Here is an 18,608-nt window from a genome sequence, read left to right as displayed (position 1 = left end):
CAGATATGTAGCTTTGACATCATTGTTGAAAACTGTGCAGACAGATCATAATGCAGTACAGCGGCATAGAAGCACGATTGTTGACTGCCTGAAGGATCTGGATGTCTCCATTAAAAGGTAATTGAAATATCAGTGACATCGACTCTCAAGTTGACAGTGTATGGAAAGTGAACAGGACTTAGGGGAGAGAAAATTACAATAATCTTGGGGAACTGTGAGCGAGACTGGTATTAATGCACCGTATGGCTCATACTTCAAGGGAGGTAATGAGGATGCGCAGGCACCCTCTTTGGGAGGCTGCTTTTACATTTCGGACATCTAAGGTTGGACAAAAAACCCCCACACCTTTCTGTTTGCCTAAATTTTTCCAAAATGGAATCTCAGTGGAGATGAGATTGTGTGCTCAGAAGATGGAAAGCCTCCATGAAGTGTGACCCTAATCAAAGCTACTCTGACATGCTCCATATTGCTGCTCTTCCCAGGCAAACAGATAGTGCCATGTTGTCTTGAAGCAGTGCTAAGCCATCCAAATAATGTATTCTAGATGAAATTTGATTAGACAGTGGTAGAATTCAGACTTGATAGTTCAAATAATTTGCTTACAAACCATGTCCTGTTATGCGTTGTTGATGTTCACTTCTCACTTAAATAGTGGTATGTTGCTGCTGCTCTGGGCAGTGAAAGAGCTTGCAGCCTCACTTCAAACTAGAAGACTTTTTTTTCTGCTACTCAGTTTAAACCTCTTTGTCTTTTTCTCATTAGTCCAGCTATGTTCCTTTTACTCGTAATAGTAACTTTCTCCTGTTTCTGTCAGATGCTCGTAGATACTCGAGTGTTTCGATCTCACTTTTTCCCAACCCATATTGAATGCTGCTCATCTAAATTGAGCTTTTCAGCTGTTAGTTGCTTGTTCTTTGTATCAGAACTCTCTTCCTCGTAGTTATCCTTTCTGTAATAAATGGTGTGAGATCAGTGCAGTATATGACATGTCAGTCATGGGGACAGTTACATCCCTGTTGCAGCGTGTGGAATCTGTCTGCGGCAGGCCAAAATTCCATTCAGATATAGAATCACAGAATAGAATCATAGAATAGTTAGGGTTGGAAAGGAGCTTACCATCATCTAGTTCCAACCCCCCTGCCATGGGCAGGGACACCTCACACTAAACCATGTCACCCAAGGCTCTGTCCAACCTGGCCTTGAACACCGCCAGGGATGGAGCATTCACAACCTCCCTGGGCAACCCATTCCAGTGCCTCACCACCCTAACAGTAAAGAACTTCCTCCTTATATCCAGTCTAAACTTCCCCTGTTTAACTCATTACCCCTTGTCCTGTCACTGCAGTCCCTAATGAAGAGTCCCTCCCCAGCATCCCTATAGGCCCCCTTCAGGTACTGGAAGGCTGCTATGAGGTCCCCACGCAGCCTTCTCTTCTCCAGGCTGAACAGCCCCAGCTTCCTCAGCCTGTCTTCATACGGGAGGTGCTCCAGCCCCTGATCATCCTCGTGGCCTCCTCTGGACTTGTTCCAACAGTTCCGTGTCCTTTTCACGTTGAGGACACCAGAACTGCACACAATGCTCCAGGTGAGGTCTCACAAGAGCAGAGTAGAGGGGCAGGATCACCTCCTTCAACCTGCTGGTCACACTCCTTTGGATGCAGCCCAGGATACGGTTGGTTTCTGGGCTGCGAGCGCACACTGCAGCCGGCTCATGTTCATTTTCTCATCGATCAACACCCCCAAGTCCTTCTCTGCAGGGCTGCTCTGAATCTCTTCTCTGCCCAGTCTGTAGCTGTGCCTGGGATTGCTCCGACCCAGGTGTAGGACCTTGCACTTGTCATGGTTGAACTTCATAAGGTTGGCATCAGCCCACCTCACAAGCGTGTTGAGGTCCCTCCGGATGGCATCCCTTCCCTCCAGCGTATCAACCGGACCACACAGCTTGGTGTCATCGGCAAACTTGCTGAGGGCGCACTCAATCCCACTGTCCATGTCAGCGACAAAGATGTTAAACAAGACTGGTCCCAACACCGATCCCTGAAGGACACCACTCATTACTGGTCTCCAGCCGGACATCGAGCCATTGACCACAACTCTTTGTGTGCGGCCATCCAGCCAGTTCTTTATCCACCAAGTGCTCCACCTATCAAATTGATGTCTCTCCAATTTAGAGAGAAGGATGCTCTGTGGGACAGTGTCGAACGCTTTGCACAAGTCCAGGTAGATGACATCAACTGCTCTACCCCTGTCCATCAATTCTGTAGCCCCATCATAGAAGGCCACCAAATTGGTCAGGCAGGATTTCCCCTTAGTGAAGCCATGCTGGCTGTCACCAAGCACCTTGTTATTTTTCATGTACCTTAGTATGCCTTCCAGGAGAATGTGCTCCAAGGTTTTGCCAGGCACAGAGCTGAGACTGACTGGTCTGTAATTCCCTGGGTCATCTAATTTCCCCTTCTTGAAAATGGGGGTTATATTTCCCTTTTTCCAGTTGTCGGGAACTTCACCTGACTGCCATGATTTTTCAACAATTATGCCTATTTTTTATTCAGATCTATATTGTTAACAGCACTGCTCAGTCTAATATATTCAGAATAGGAAAGAAATTGGATCTGTCTCACTTCTGAAAACTTGGTTTTACCTTCTGTGTAATGGGTGTCGTGTAATCTGTTTTTACGGTTGCAATCAAAACACAAACACAATCTTGTATCTTACATGCTGAGCAACTCAGGATGCTGTTGCTGTTCAGTGCCAGAGCCAGCATGAGGCAAGGCTGTGGAACAGCAAAGCCCCATCTAGGTTTTTGGTAGAAGGCAACAAAAGCATTTTGTTGGTGCCTGGTAGGAAAGCATCGGTGTGCTCCAAATGACACAGCTTCATGTCGTAAGTGCTGTTGAAGGATGAAGCATTTGAGTGATCCATCAGTAGAGCATTTGCTGCCATCCTGACACTCATGCTGCTGACAATGCAATATCTTCATTTAAGCGATATATTGACTGGATGTCAGAGACCCCAGATACCAGGTTTCAGCTGCTGTGACTTGAGGAAAAGAGGTAATATCTGCTTTGGTTTATCTGAAGCATTCTCTGTTCCCATCATCTTTTAACCACTGTAGTGCATCTTTGGTCCATGTGGTATAAATCAGAATAGCTTTGCCATTTAGTTCAAGTCTTCTTGTCTGCTTACTATGGTTGAACTCCATTATTAGAAACTTTGTGACATGAATGAGCCATGTTATATGACTGAAGGTAAGCTACATGTATTGAGATAAATGCGTGGTATTAAGTTTGCAGTGTACCTCTGTGCATCTGCAGTATTGATATATCTGCTGTAATGTGACTGAAAAGTTAAGCCATGGAAGAATTGTTACCCAGTAGGGCTAGGTGTAAGGAGCTGGGAACGAATTGGAGGGATGAAAACAATTCTGATAATGGTATAGGTCTTCAAGCAGGCACAGATCCAGATGATAAAAGGTAATAATTTAGTTAAGTATTTCCACCCTAATTCTGAACACTTCTGTGTTTTCTAGGTCCCTGAATATCAGTTAGGTAAAAACGAAAATAATGCATTGACAGATGGGGCTTTGAGCAGCCTGGGCTAGTGGAACTTGACCTTGCCTGTGGGAGGCGAGTGGTGGAACTATGAGCTTTACCCTTCCAACCCAAACCGTTCTGTGACTGCAGTAATAATAAGGGAGATATTGAGAAGCTGTACTGTCCAGTGTTTCTAGGTTCTTGAGAACAAATAGCTTGTGCCCAATGCTATTGGATTGGGTAACATGCCTGGTTTAAGTTGTTGGTGTTTCATGAACTTTGGGAGAATACTAAGCCATCAGAAAAGATGAATGTTGATGTGTGGTAAGTTGGGAAGCTTGGCACTGGAGCAAGAAGGAATCAGTGGGACTGATCCTGGGGTTGTTGCCAGTAAATCTGGGAAAGGATGACAGCGGAACTCACACATCTCAACATTGTGACTTTAAGGAGAATTGCTGGAGTCAAACACACATTGAAGTCTGACCTGTTTGGAGAAAGTATGTATTACAAAACAGACTTCAGGCCTTTTGGCATAATTTTGGATGTAACTTGTTGAAAACAAGCACTACAAACAAAATAGTTCAGCAACTATCCAGGAGATTTCAAAAGATAACTGAAAAGGGGGAGGAAGTTTTTGATGTGCTGTGAGGATCTTTCTGGCCTTCTGGTAGGGTGTCTCAGTGGCAGGCAGAGGATAAAGTTCCTAATAGTATGAAGAGGACACAACTTGGAGGTTTGCGTTCTGGGTTATACCAAATGCTCAATTTTTAAAGAACAATCAGGGTTTTTTAGTGAAGCTATTTTCATCCATTTTAATATAACTCGTTGCCAACATTGTACAGAAATCAAATCACATTTGAAGATAGTAGGCTTAATTCAGAAAAGTCAGAAGAATGGAAGAGTTGTGCTGGAATCAGCTGCAGAAGCTTCAAGTAGAAGGGCTGAGGATTAGTCTCTGGAGTTGTGATGAGTACAAGGAGTAGAAAAGCACCAGTACTCTGTCTAGTTGTCGTGTCAAGTTGAGGGTGGGTTCTCAGAAGAGCACCAGGGTAATTTTGGGTTCTAGAAGTCTTATGTAGTCTATCTGACAGAATGCAGCAGAGCCTATTTGTTAACATTTTAAGTCTCTACTCTATTTGAATCTCTACTGTATGGAGATTGACTCTTCTGGATCCCTGAAGTTGGAGAAACTGTGTTGTAACATGGATTACTTACTGAAGTTGTGTGTCAGAAGGGACCACCATTCAATTACAGATGCTTGGGAAGTTAGACCTTAAAGCTGGTGGATTCTGGTGGCTGAAAGGTTTTTCTAGCCCTTAGGACGCGTGGATAGGTATTTTTAGAGCACCACACAGCTCCACTTTCTCTTAGTTTTTTTTGGGGGTAGTATTTCTTGTCTGCCCATGAACAGGAAGACACTGGTACATTTAATGTGGAAGGCTGTTCTCACATTATTAATAAGTATTTCTCTCCTAATGAAAAGGTAAGTGCATTTGAGTAGCTGGACCTGTGTTTTGGTGTTTTTGATGGTGATGGTTTTGTTTACTTCACTGGGTGAAGACACTTTATTTGTTTTCTGTCTCTTGCCCTAGACGTGCAATGGAACTCAGTTTTGCTCTTGTTAATGGGAATAATGTCCGTGGAATGATGAAGGAGTTGCTGTATTTCCTAGATTCCTGTGAACCAGAGTTCAAGGCAGATTGTGCATCTGGAATATTTCTTGCAGCTGAAAAGTATGAGATCAATTTGCTTGCTATTATTTTTTTGTACATTCTCAGTATTCTGAGCTTTTTGTGTTGCTTCTTCCCTTCCTTATCCCCCAGGAGAGAATATGTTGATCACATCTGTTTGCTGATCTATGTGTGGTAGTGTGGTCTGTGAGTTTTAACTTACTCTGAGGAACAGGACCCACTAGTGTGGTGCATATGGGTAGCTCTTGTATCACTAAACCAGTCTAGTGTACTGGCTGCTGCTACACATTGGAATACATGTTGTGCTGTCATCCTGGCCTTGCCCCTGTCCACGTACACAGCTTCTCTAGTTAGTTGTACAACTGAGATGAGTTGAGCCATTACTGTTGAGCCATTGTAACCAGCAGCCTGACTTTGAAGTACTACGTGTGTAAGGTATGGCTGTGCTATATTATACAGCCTTGTATATTCATGCATCTTTCTGATGCTGGCATTAACACAAAAAAGTCAAAGAATGTGACATGTGTTTTGTTTTGTGAGGGTTTTTTTTTTTTGTGTGTGTGTGTGTGTGTGTTTTGGATATTTCCCCCTCAGGAAAGAGTGGGCCAGGAAATAACTGAATTGGGGAGGTTCTGATGAGGATGGCTTTCTTGCTCATGTTGAAAGCTAGCAGTTACTGCTCTAACTTGCTTTCTTAATCTTGTCAGATACGCTCCTTCCAAACGCTGGCACATAGACACAATTATGAGAGTCTTAACAACGGTAAGTGAAGCTGCCTCTCCTGTGTGTGACTACTTACCAAATTTTATTTCTGTAGTAAGTTACCATCAAGTTGGAGATGACTATAAAGGCTGGCAGATAATAGATGCTGCCACACAGTGGAAGTATGCGTAGATGGTAGTGACTCAGGGCAGCAAGTCAGAAACATGTAAACTTGGTAAATATGACTGTTTTTATAGAAGAAATGCATGATTTCAAAACCACACAAGAATACAGGGTGTACCAGTTTTTCTACTGCAGTAGCTTCTGAATCAGGATAGCTCTTGTGCTGTCTGTGGTTCCAGTATACAGTGCTTTCAGGGAAAGTGAACACAGCCTTAAGTAACTTGCAGAGAGAAAGGGGTGAAGCAATATATCGGAATTATTCCTGTCCTCTAACCAAAGAGTGAGATGCAGGCAAGATTCAAGATCCTGTGCTTGTTTGGCAGAGTCTTAATTTGAGCAGGTGGTTGAATAAGCTGCATTCTGCCCCTAGGGTGTCTTAAACTTAAAGCCTTCCATTTAACAGAGGAGTTTTCTGTGCTGCTTTTTGTTTCTTCTGTAGCACAGGGTTTTTATGTCCCCAGTCTGCCCTCCTGACAATTTCAGGGTATCTGTAGTATGGATTTCTCTGGTTATAGTTGAGTTCACTGGAAAAATGTGTTGTTCTGTAGATCTATCCATCTGAGCTGAGCCTACTCAAAATTAACCATAAAGTGCTTGGGGATGAGTAGGTTGATTTTTATTTCCATGCATCAGGTGACTTTGTGAAGGTTATCAGGAGATGCTGGGGGTTACTGAGAAGTTGGATAGTGAAACCTAACAGCATCTGTTCTTGCAGGCAGGAAGTTATGTTCGTGATGATGCTGTTCCCAATCTGATTCAGCTAATAACTAATAGTGTGGAGATGCATGCCTACACTGTGCAGAGACTCTACAAAGCCATCCTTGGTGATTACTCCCAGGTAATACCCAAACTTGAACAGCTTCAGTTTCCTTGTACTGCAATAAGCATGTTTACTGAGCATCGCAAGATAAGTCAACATCACACTCTGTAGCTCCAAGGGACACACTGCAGGGTAGGCATGTCTTTTCTCTTAAGTTCATGTGTATTCTTTTTGTTTGATCTAATTCTCTTACGAAATTCTTGATCAAATTATATATTCCCGATTCTTGTGCTGAGAACGTCCTTGACTGGAAGGTGGGCTAAGCTTGCTCTGGGAAATGGGGTAGCTTAATCTGTCATACAGGTATCCATTTATCTGTTTTTATTTCTTCAAACAGCAACCGCTGGTGCAAGTGGCCTCTTGGTGCATAGGAGAGTATGGAGATCTTCTGGTGTCTGGTCAGTGTGAAGAGGAGGAACCAATACAGGTATGGCTTGTACCTGGCTGGGGCTGGAGCTGCTTGCTGCTGGCCATGTGAGGGGAATGCTTGCAGCAGTTACTTAGCACTGGTGTCCATGATGGTGATGGACCGTGGGAGGAATCTCCTTCCCATGCCACAGGAGTGGGCTGCCTAAACACTCACAGCATGAAGTGCAGCTACAACTGGCAGAGCAGTGTGCTCTCAGTGCTGGCCTAGCTTGCAGGGGAGCTGTAGGGTCTTAGCTGAGTATTTTGGTGATAAACCTGCTGTTCAGTGCGTGTAACAGGAACTGTATTTTAAAACTTACCTCCTAAGATCTCCACATAGATGCGTCTTGTACACTGCTGCAGGCTCACGAAGTTGCAGAGGATGCACAACATGGCTGTTAAGAGACAGGTTTTTACAGTATGCTCTGCAGGGCTTGCTGCAAGGCTTCTCTCTCCCTCAGCCTAACCTTTCTGTACCTTTTCAGGTAACAGAGGATGAAGTTCTTGATATTTTAGAAAGTGTCCTGATATCTAATATGTCTGCATCTGTTACACGGGGCTATGCTCTCACTGCCATCATGAAGCTTTCCACAAGGTTCACCTGCACTGTCAAGTGAGTTCTCATTGATGTACTGCACAGGGCTGTGTTGCAAGTATGCTGGCATCAGTTGTCTTCAGTGGAAGTACCCCTTAAATATGCTTTGCTTCCGTGGTTTACAAGAATCATCTTACTATTTGTTGGGTTTTACAGGCCTCTTTGCTTGCAGGGTGGAAGACTTCCACTGATATATACTGTTTTCTCTGTGGATGTCCTATAATATGTAGGGACTTAAGAATCCCTGTTGCTGTTGCTTGATAACCTATTTGTGGGGAAGAAAAGTCCTTCCTTTCAGTGGACTGTCCTTTCCAGTTCCTTTTTTGGGTGATGGAAGGAAAATGGCCTTGTTTCCTACTGATGGTTTGTTGGTGTGGGTAGTTGAGCTTTCTGATGCTATACCTTGTGATAGTAGTAGATTAATCACCTGCTGATGCTGTTGTGAAGGAACAGTTCAAAAATGGGTGTTGCGTAGATACCCCAGGAAAACAGCAGACATTACTGTTTTAAAGTGCTTAGGCAGTACACCTGTTAAGCAGAGGATGTCTTGTGAATGACACATTAATCCCTTGTTTATTTCTGCTAACTCGATGGTGTGGTGTGTTCTTCTTGTTTCCCCCTTGCCCCACACAGTCGCATTAAGAAGATAGTTTCCATTTACGGCAGCAGCATCGATGTGGAGCTACAGCAGAGGGCAGTGGAATATAACGCACTTTTCAAGAAATATGATCACATGAGGTAAGTGCTGATGAGTTTGAAAAGGATCATTATAATCTACTTTGATCTCCTATGTACCACACTTTGTGGTTTGAGAGCTTTGGTGATTTTAGTAGGTTTATAGAGGAACCGGAATCCCTCTATAGATGGATTAGTGAACAGAGTTAGTGAATGTTTTAAGAACTTAACATATCTTGGGAGATTATAACTTACGACTTTTGGCAGAGACCTTCTCTGCGGAAACATTGCTCTGCTTTGAGCTTGAACATGACTAATTTGTACTTCTAAGTGTTGAATCTTAAATTTGCTAGCTGAATAAGTGTCTGCAAGTACCTTTTACCATGCTAGCATTGCCACAGTTGTTAGGTTTTAAAATGTCTTTTGAATAAACATGCAGAGATCCATTGACCTGTCCTCCTAAACTATGCTCTGAACTTGAGGTAATTCTTCCAACTGTTAGTATATTTCAGTTTTTCAGAAATCTTTTGAAATCTTAAATTTACAGTATCTTGTAATATCTGCCTAAAATCTCAGATTCTGCATGCAAAGGCATACTATTTCACCACACCACTCAGCATCTCTGTTTTAAAATTTGTGAGCAATTTAATCTCCTTACACCTTATCATTGAGAGGTGCCCCATTCATCACTGCTTTTCTCAAGTGATCTTTCTTTATGAGAAAGTTAGAACCCTTTGTATTTCAATAACTAAAGCTATAATTCTTTGCAGAATAGTCATTAATCTGCTATGTGCAGTACTTAATTGTCAGTATGTAGGAGCACCACAGATTCTTCTGTTCAGTAAGGATTGTAAGATTGGAGGAGATCTTCTGGGAATTAACTACATCCACTCTAAAAAGCTTCCCATAAGATTCCGTTGGACAGAGGAGCATTCATTTTAGAGTCTAGATGAAAGGACAGAGAGAAAATGGGATGCCACTTGACTTAATACTGCCTGTATTTGTTGGTGGCTCCAAGTCTTGTTTCAAAGACTCTTCACAGTCCCTTTATTCCATAGGTACTATCCTAGTCACTGCGTGTAGAACACAGAATTCTTGTAATTTCCACTTTTCTCTCCTCCCATGGAATCCGTGCAGCAACTCAGAATTGTTCTTGGAAATGTGATGTTTATGAGCATAGGCATGTGAGCTGATGCTTAGGGCTTCATGTAAAGCCATATGAATGAGCTGAGAAAAATCTAGTATGAACGCTTTTGATCTGAGTTGGCTATTGCAGACAGCAGTGTCTAGTGATCAGCTGGCTTTTGATCACATGTAGTGTATCCTATTCATAGTTTTGGGGTGTGGTGCACCTCAGAAAACTGTGTAACTTGATTTAATTTACAAGTGAACACCTGTATTTTCCCTCAGTATATTCTGATGTTCATTACAGTATAAAGGTCAGTGTTTAATAGTTTCTGCTTATTAAGACTTTGCCCATGGTAAAAAATGTGGCCCACTGTTGGGTTTATTGGCACTGGAATTCCTCTTTTCAGCCCACAAGACTGTGGCTTACCCCTATTACATGCAGCACTTTGCAGCTTGATCTGCAAGGGTGATGGCCTTTCTTGTGTTATATAGACTAGTTCTATCAATACAGGTTTCCTTAGTTTTTGGTTTGATGTCAGGATTCTGGATCTCATGCCTCCTCTTCAGTCTCTGTATCATTTCAGGAAGGTACTCTCTAGAGCGGAACTTAATCTTGTTGGGAACTTAATTTGGCTAAATGAGAGCATGGTGATTTTCTTGTCCAACTTTGTCACCTGTTCTAAGTGGTTAACCCTTCTACAAAGAGAAGTCAAATAAGCTGACTCTGACTCAGCTGTGTACGGAACAGAGCAGTTGTATCCCATGCCTGCAATTAGTCCACCATTGCTCAATTATTTAATCTTTCTCTTGGATTTGTTATCCTAACACCACAGTGGAAAGTGTGTCAAGTACAAGGGGAAAACAGGACGCAGGAGGGTTGGTTTGTTTTTCAGCTGTCGTCTAATGAATTTGCACTGGCACAGAATGCCATGATTACTTCTGACCACCTCAAGCTGTCACAGAGTTCTACAGTTCCCCTGCTAGAAGGCAGGTTGCCCTGTGGTTATGATTTCCTGAATGACTGAGTATTTGGATTGGGATCCAGGAAGATGGCACAGTGTAACTATGTCAGCTTCTTTCAGGCCAGCCCTGCTTGAGAGAATGCCAGTAATGGAGAAAGTCACCACAAATGGCCCTACTGAGATTGTACAGACCAATGGAGAGACAGAGCCAGCGGTACTGGAAACCAAACCTCCACCCTCTGGATTGCAGCCTGCAAGCCAGGTAATGGAAACTCATCTCGGATAAGTTTCCACTGCCTGTCAGAACACACTGTACTAGCCACTGCCAACAGAAAGCTGAGACAGTCTCCCTCCCCCTCTCGGCCACTTTGCTGTGCTGGCCTGGTGATGGCTGCATCATCTCAACTCTAATGTCTCTAGTGTCAAGAACAGGTGTGTGAAGGAGATTGCTGTGGGGAGGGCAAGAGCAGGGTGAGGTAAAGACATAGATCTCCCAACCTGTCTCGGTGTGTACAGACTCAGTCCCTCACTATCTCCATGGTCCCAAGAGCATGGGAGCTAGATCTCTTACGGGGCATGGGACTATAGACAAACTAGAACCTCTCTAACTGGCCAGCAGCAGATCTTTTGGTCTTCAATCTGAGAGCAAGTAGAATCCATTACATTTATTTGCAAGGGAAAGCAGAAGGAAGTTGAATATGTAACAATTACATCCACTCTTCCATTAGGCAAATGATTTATTGGACTTGTTGGGGGGAAGCGATATAACACCTGTAATCCCCACTGCACCTACAAGCAAGCCAGCTTCTGCTGGTGGGGAGCTCCTTGACCTCCTGGGAGACCTCAACCTGACAGGTGAGCAGCCTGTACCTCTCAAAAATCTCTGTTCTCAATCCTAGGGTGGGATGAGCTGGCTTGTTCTTCGTTTTCTAGCAAGTGCTAGACTTCACGCTTACTTTTACCAAGGTCCATAGTAGAATACAGGTGGGAGTTGGGGAATGAAGTCACAGCATGATTAGCCAGTGAGACTTGAGCATTTTCATACTCTAGCTCGGGAATGCTGTGAGCCTTTCCAGGAAGCATTTGAGAGATGTGAGGAGTGAATTCCATCTGAATGCCTTTTAGCTCAAGAGGAGCCAATCCTTGTTAGTGAAAGCAGAGAAGGTAAAGATGTCAGCACAGATGATTTGTAGAGCTTCATGTAAAGGAATATGATATGTAGTAGTCAATCTTCAGAGAAGAAGTGATTACTTTTCATTTCATGACAGCTAAGTAATAATCCTTCAATGTTTCTCGTAGGTTCTCCAGTGTCTGCCCCTGCACCCCAGATAGCACAGCCTCCATTCCTGCTTGATGGGCTTCCGTCACAGCCTCTCTTCAATGATATTTCTGCAGGTTAGGGGCATGTAAATCCTGAGCCTAAGGTGCCACAGCAGCCAGCTAGAATAATAAAGAAGGGGTGGTAAAAAAATGGGGGGATTTGGAAGTGAAGTGTGGAAGAGACATTGGAGTGGGAGAAGGGGGTGCATTTAATCTTCAGAAGAGTTCATGTCTGGGGTAAAGTAAGTGCATTCTACAATGTTGGGAATTATCTCCAGATTCTGGAGATTGATGGATTCCATGCTGTTTTGTTTTCTACAGGAATCCCCTCAATTACTGCATACAACAAGAATGGGCTGAAGATTGACTTCACCTTTGAGAGGTCAAACACCAACCCTAGTGTCACCGTAATCACGATACAGGCCTCCAACAGCACAGAACTGGATATGACAGATTTTGTTTTCCAAGCTGCAGTACCAAAGGTAGAGCCACTTGGGGTAACTACAGGGATAGGCTGAGGGCCAGCTGCAGATACTTCCTGATCAGTGCTTTCATGTAGACAGAAATTTACAAGGTAACAAGAATAGAAGCTGTTAATAGGTTCTCTTAGTGCTCAATTTGGTCATGTCTTTCTAGTCTGAAAGTAAATATTATATATGCAGTAAAACAGAGATTCCTATCATATTGGACTACTTTTGCTTGGACAAAATGTTGTTTTAAAATCACCACTTTCTAGGAAAGTTGCTAAACCACATTCAGAGAAATGTTAGGTCAAAATAAAAGTGAAGGCACTAATCTCTTTCTCTTTATTCTTAGTTTCTAAGAAATATACCATGATCTTTGAAGCTCAGAATACTTGGAAAAAATCCTTTGAAGCCCTTAAATGCTTATGAAAGTTTAAATGAGTCTCTGCATGGTTGATCAGTGATGGTCCTCCTTTTAAGCAGTGAATTGTCTCCCCTTGTGCTTAGCTGCAGCACAATGTATGGGACACAGATATTGATTGACTAGTTCATAGTAGAGCAAACCATTTAAGCAGGGTGTGATTAGAATGTTCTTCAAGTTTGGGAAAAGGCATTCACTTCTGGGGGATTCACTTCTAAGAGTTAGTAATGCTTTGATTTGGGTTGGTTTCATACCTAAATGAAACTGGGGCCAGATGAATGGATGCCATTAAAATAGAGATAGAAGGAATTAAGGAAAGAATGGGACTCCTGGAGTTGCAGGTGTGCTGAGCAGTCTTGTCTGTTCCAGTGTGTGACACTGGAAACAATGCATCATTGCTGATTTTGATACGCTGCAGTAAGCCCTCACCCCCTATTCTTTTTGCCATCTGTATCTTAGTTATGTAGAAAGCAGGTGGGCCAATGAAGGTTTTGTTGTTTACAGATAGGGAATTAGAAGAACTGGTTATTCAGAGCTGGGAACTGAACTCTTTAATTTTCCTTGCTTTCAGTCTGCAGACAAATCAGTTTATGTTCTTGATTAAGCATGAAATTGTTTTCTCTTTACCCTTTCTTTCAGACATTCCAGCTGCAGCTCCTGTCTCCCAGCAGCAGTGTCATCCCTGCATTTAACTCGGGGACCATCACACAGGTCATTAAAGTTCTGAATCCACAAAAGGTGAGTGATACCAAGAACAGTAATTAAAGATACTGTCTTGGAATTGTGCCTTTAGTGGCAGTCAGTCAGGGATGCATCTCTGAGAGGTGAAGAGCTGTGATAGTGAATGATGTGTTTTAATGGCAGTCATTTTGGCTAGGATTAGGAAAATGTTAACGAAAAAGACGAGGTGCTGGGCACAGGTTTTGCTGTCTATTGGGTTATACTGCTAAAACAGGTTCACAGCTTTCCTAGCGTCTTGAATTCATGAATGTCTTTTGCATTGGAATGGTTGTTAAACAAGTTTTTAGATGGCCTTTCTAGAGGAGCTCAACCTGGTGTTTGTATGAGTTGTAAAAGTGATCTCTGAAAGGCAAGTATCTTGCATTGAAATACATTCTTGGCATTGAATATTCATTCTTGCTGTCTGCAGTGGCATTACTTGAAATGTTTGTTCTACAAAAATAGCTTGATACATAATTTTAACAAAATATTCTCTCTCTCCAGTGGTATTACTTATTCTTAATTTTATTAGTGTGTTTTTAAACAGCAGATGGAAAGAATATTTAGGTGTGATTTAATCATAATTCTGTTTGGTTTACAGACTTCATAGACAAGCTTCAAGACTGGGATACAACAGACTTGAGGGGAGGGTGGGGGTGGACCACATGTCCTCCTTAAGAGGCTTTGCAAGTATTCACATAATAAGCAGAAAGAAAAATAAAATTGGTATCACTTCTTTCTTGGGTTGTGGGAGACCCTTAAGATTTTCAGTATCTTTAAGAAATTAAAACATAAGTTTTTCACAGGTTAGCAGTAAGATACTGTTGTAGATGATAAGTGTTGCTGCTAGGCTGATGTGGAAATCAGAAAAATTCTCAAATCTCAGGCTAAGATTTTACTGAAATGGCTGTCTTCTAGTGCATAATTTTTGTGGTTTCCATGCGTCTCCCCTTATCTCTGTGTCGGGTGCTCCCCTTTGTCTAAAGGCACAAGACTATTCTCTTTGTCTTTTATACATCTCTTAAGAATTTCTCTGTGGTGCTGTGGAGCACCTTTCAAAGATCACTTTCAAAGTTTTTTTGTGAACTTGGGAGGGTTTAGGAGTTTTCCTGTAGGGTGGCAGAAGTCATGGTGTATCCAGTTCGGGTGAGACCCACAAGGTAAAACAACCACAGATACCCAGATATGGGGTACTCTCTTGTTGGAACACCAGAACTTTTACGAACACTTCAGAATACAGAGGTGCAAAGTAGTATTTTCTATCCTCTTTTCTTCCCCACTCTTTGCTAACTCTTCCACTTCAGGCACACATGATTCTCCTACTGTCCTTTCGATTGCTACTGCCTGAAAGTACAGCTTTGCAAGAGCCTTCTCCATGAGATGGTGTATTTACCTGGAATACTCTGAGGCAACTTTGGAATGTTGCCTTGCTACTTCGGAGGGAGCTGTCAGTATTGTAAAAACAAATAAGTCTGTTCACCTGGACATGGACTGTCATTATGCTGGATCAAAACTGGCCAGTTTGACAAAACAATACTAAACATAGCAAAAGCTGCCCCTCATCATACTGACCTATGCTAAGGCATAGATAGCTTCTTTATCTTGAGGCTGCTTGGAGCAGTCATTGTCGTCCTTTGCTACCTCTACTGTCCCTTTTTTGTATTTCCCTGTAGGTATGGGGAAAAAGGCCAGAAACAGTCAACTTTGTTGCTTAAAGCAAAACTTGGGAAACAGGTTTTTTGAGAGTGAGGAGAACAGGGAGCTTGGCGGGAGTATGCTGTGCTTTAGCTATTATTAAGGGCCACCTAGTGTCTGAATGACAGCCAAATGACAATATAAAGCAACTTCTGAGCTATTCCATCAGCGGAAATATTCCTAGAGACTGTTTCCAGTCTTTCTTAGGCTATTTCCTTCACAGTGCTACAGAGCAATACTTGAAGTTCCCAGATAACTGTTTTGAATGAACAGCTAGTATGGGAATTGACACCTCGCCCTGCATGCCCCAGTGCAGGGCAGCAAAGTTTGGGTATGCTGCCTGATTTTTTCCATTGTTAACTGTGATTTTAAGGCGTCTATTTTTGTATTTAAGGACTTCAGTGCTTGAGAGAACAGGGCCAGTGCATAGAGAGATGTGGATAGGAGCTGTGCTGTAGCTTTTATGAGAGTTTGTACCTGATCTTGACAGCTATAGAGACCGATCAGTGTTCTGTCAGAGTAAGCACTAATCCGCAGTGTCATAGCTTACCCTGCACATTCTTCCAGCAAGCTCTTGTGGTGAGGAAGGGTCTGTGTTTTATATTCATGGGGTGAGGGAGGGGAGCTGGGTGTGGGGGATTCACTGACCTTTAGTGAAGACCTGAATTTGTTTTGTGTTTGCTTTGGATTTTTCCTTTTCTCTTGTAGCAACAACTACGTATGCGGATCAAGTTGACGTATAATCACAAGGGCTCAGCGATGCAGGATCTAGCAGAAGTCAACAACTTCCCCCCTCAGTCTTGGCAGTGAGGCTCTGGCACCATTCGTATTCTCACCCCACCCAATCAAAAGAACTCTGGGAAGAAGGTTGTGATCCTTGGCAATCCCCCAAACTGCACCATGGGCATGGGGAACAGATGAGACCTGCTGATGAGGAGGAATTTTCCTGAAGTGATTGCTGACTTTGAAGCATATCTGTTAAGACTAATCTCTCCTCCGCTGATGAGGCTGGCGGCTTGTGGAGGCTACTGTGCACTCCCTCACACATGCATTCACAGCCAGAAGCAACATTCCCTTCTCTCCTTCCCCATCTCTGCCCCCTGCAAAGAAACACAGCCTGGTTGGAAGAGAAGTCTGGAATTTCTAGCAGGGAAACTTTCTTCTCTCTGCAGCAAGTGAACAGCTGCCCTTTCTTTCTGCTGTCTCTTTCCTCTGGGGTGGGCAAGGCGTATTGTCCTTCATTACTAGTTGGATTCCTTCAGGCACTTTCATCTGGGGCTCAGATTTTGGGCACTTGGGGAATGTCAGGCTGCCCTGACTCTTTCTTTTTGTATTCCCTATGTCTGAAGGGGCTGGAGACTGCTTATGGCCTATTCAGTGCATTACTGTATACACCCACCTCTTAGTTACATGATACATACCAAGAGCAAGTTAGGCCTTCGGAGTTCATCCACAGACCTGGAACAGTGCAGGAAATGAAGACCTTACACCTGAATTTTCTTCTTTACATCAATGGCTACTGCCATGCAGATTCACAGCAAGTGTCCCCAAAAACCATGGTGATGTCTGAGATGTAGAGATCCAAGGAGCAGCTGGTTTTCTACCACAGACGGTTTCAAAGCCTTTTTAACCCATTAGTTGTGGTTTATGGGTAGAAGAGACATACTCGGTTTTGTAGATCAGTCTTTGAGCAAGGGCTCTGTTCCTGCTGGGAGACTCATCAAAGACTGTGCTGCAAAGTTGCTCTTCCCAGTTATTCCAGACCTTCTCCCCAGTTTAATTTCCAGAGCCTGTTGTAGACCCCTTGGATTCCATTTGAGTTACTTCTGACTGGGATATTTGTGTTGTATCTGTAATATTGGCACTGAAATAAAGACCATGCAGTTTAAAGAGACCTTTTCCCATTTTGTTACTGAATTGATCCCTGTAGTTTGCTCCTTGCTCCCCTTTCAGAGAAATGTGCTAGTTCAGGTTCAGACTGAAAGTCACTAAACTGTTTTTTTGAATGGAAGCCAGTTTGAGTATTTGGATCAAAAGATGTGAGGTCCACTGCTTTTCTAAGCTTACAGAAAGCTGAGTTCAGTTACGCTTCCTGGGGTGAACTGTTGCTGAGGTAGTAAAGCTCTGCGAGTTCCCATGGAGGTAATGTATAGGACATAAAGCACATTGTGACAAAACTATTCAGATGTTGAGCCCTCTTCAGGGAGGAAGAGGGGAGGATGTATCTTACATCTTCATCTGTGGGTGTGCTGGCAAGCTGAAGGAACTCTACCTTCTCAACCCAGTGCTTTCTGTAAAGAAATGGATGGTACATCTGCTTTATTTCTGTTCCAGGGCTTTTCAGATAGGGTTCATTCAGTGCTCTGATGGCATGCTCAGATACAGCTTTTTGTGTCTGCAAAAGTGCTAACACTAAGCTCCAAACCTTGCCAGAACTGCTGCAGGAGTGGTGCACAGTGTACTTTGAAAAGTTAAGACCTGTTCTGCCTTTGAACTGGGAGCAGGAGGGCACTAAAGGTTGCTTAGTCTGGTTTTAGCTGCATTAAGTAATATCAATAGGACTGATTGTCACTGACTTAGGTGCTGGTCTGTGTAGTGGAGTAAGTTTACCTTTTCTTGGAGCACGATTTTTTGCTGCCTTACTGATTAAACACGTTTGGGCGTTTGGATTAGCAAAGAGCTTTACTGTTCTACTGGAACTGGCATCAGCACGGGGTTATAAAATCTAGAAGAATGATGTATGATTTCTGTAAAAGTAATTGTGGGCTGTGGTAGGGTCATGCCTTGTCTATCAGTGGTGAGATAGATACTGTGCTTCAGCTAGAAGCATCATGGAGCAGTCAGTCTTGCGGAAAATTGCTGAAGTGAAGTCCATTTGTAGGTGCTTAGCATTTTCTGTTGTTGCTTTCACTGCAGTTGTGTCTTTTCACCCCACCAGCTCAAACTCCATAGCATTGGAGGCTGAGCATGTTAAATCCTGACTCCAGTGAGATCTGAGAGTATCCCTGGTACAAAGCTAATGGAAAGTCTTTACCTTAGTTCCTGAGCTGCCCATAAGCTCTCCCATTCTCCTCACAGAATTGTACATGGTCCCTTGTACTGAAAGCTGGCACACCACCATCTCCATTGGTTTTGCTGAGGAAGAGTACTGATGCAGATTAGATGGGGAGAAGGAAGTAAATGGTCTCTCACCATTCTTCTGTCAACAAATGGCCTGTTTGTCACAGCATGGTTGGGAACAGCTTACCTTGTCCCTCTTGTTCTTGTTTTCCATGCCCTAGAACAGCTAGG

The 18,608-nt window shown here is 43.1% G+C and overlaps 1 protein-coding gene and 1 non-coding gene across 3 annotated transcripts in view; both read left to right on the top strand.

Moving 5' to 3' along the window:
- AP1G1 (adaptor related protein complex 1 subunit gamma 1) overlaps positions 1 to 17,211 on the top strand; it is a 49,913-nt gene extending 32,702 nt beyond the window's left edge. For both annotated transcript variants that reach the window (XM_065664049.1, XM_065664050.1), the window contains exons 11-23: positions 4 to 117; positions 5,126 to 5,266; positions 5,932 to 5,986; positions 6,825 to 6,947; positions 7,267 to 7,356; positions 7,823 to 7,950; positions 8,566 to 8,670; positions 10,818 to 10,959; positions 11,426 to 11,552; positions 11,997 to 12,092; positions 12,339 to 12,499; positions 13,542 to 13,640; positions 16,026 to 17,211. In XM_065664049.1, coding sequence (XP_065520121.1) covers positions 4 to 117; positions 5,126 to 5,266; positions 5,932 to 5,986; positions 6,825 to 6,947; positions 7,267 to 7,356; positions 7,823 to 7,950; positions 8,566 to 8,670; positions 10,818 to 10,959; positions 11,426 to 11,552; positions 11,997 to 12,092; positions 12,339 to 12,499; positions 13,542 to 13,640; positions 16,026 to 16,127 — 1,483 coding nt within the window. In that variant the 3' untranslated portion in view covers positions 16,128 to 17,211. The remainder of the gene's footprint in view (positions 1 to 3; positions 118 to 5,125; positions 5,267 to 5,931; positions 5,987 to 6,824; positions 6,948 to 7,266; positions 7,357 to 7,822; positions 7,951 to 8,565; positions 8,671 to 10,817; positions 10,960 to 11,425; positions 11,553 to 11,996; positions 12,093 to 12,338; positions 12,500 to 13,541; positions 13,641 to 16,025) is intronic.
- On the top strand, positions 2,887 to 2,972 carry LOC136006115 (small nucleolar RNA SNORD71). The gene has a single exon (XR_010608977.1). It is a non-coding gene; the product is annotated as a small nucleolar RNA SNORD71 (small nucleolar RNA).
- Positions 17,212 to 18,608: the final 1,397 nt, after the last annotated feature.

The sequence above is a fragment of the Lathamus discolor genome, chromosome Z (assembly GCF_037157495.1).
Source record: "Lathamus discolor isolate bLatDis1 chromosome Z, bLatDis1.hap1, whole genome shotgun sequence".
Lineage (NCBI taxonomy): Eukaryota > Metazoa > Chordata > Aves > Psittaciformes > Psittacidae > Lathamus > Lathamus discolor.
Note: the sequence above shows the minus strand (reverse complement) of the source record. Positions and strands in the feature narration are given on the sequence as shown.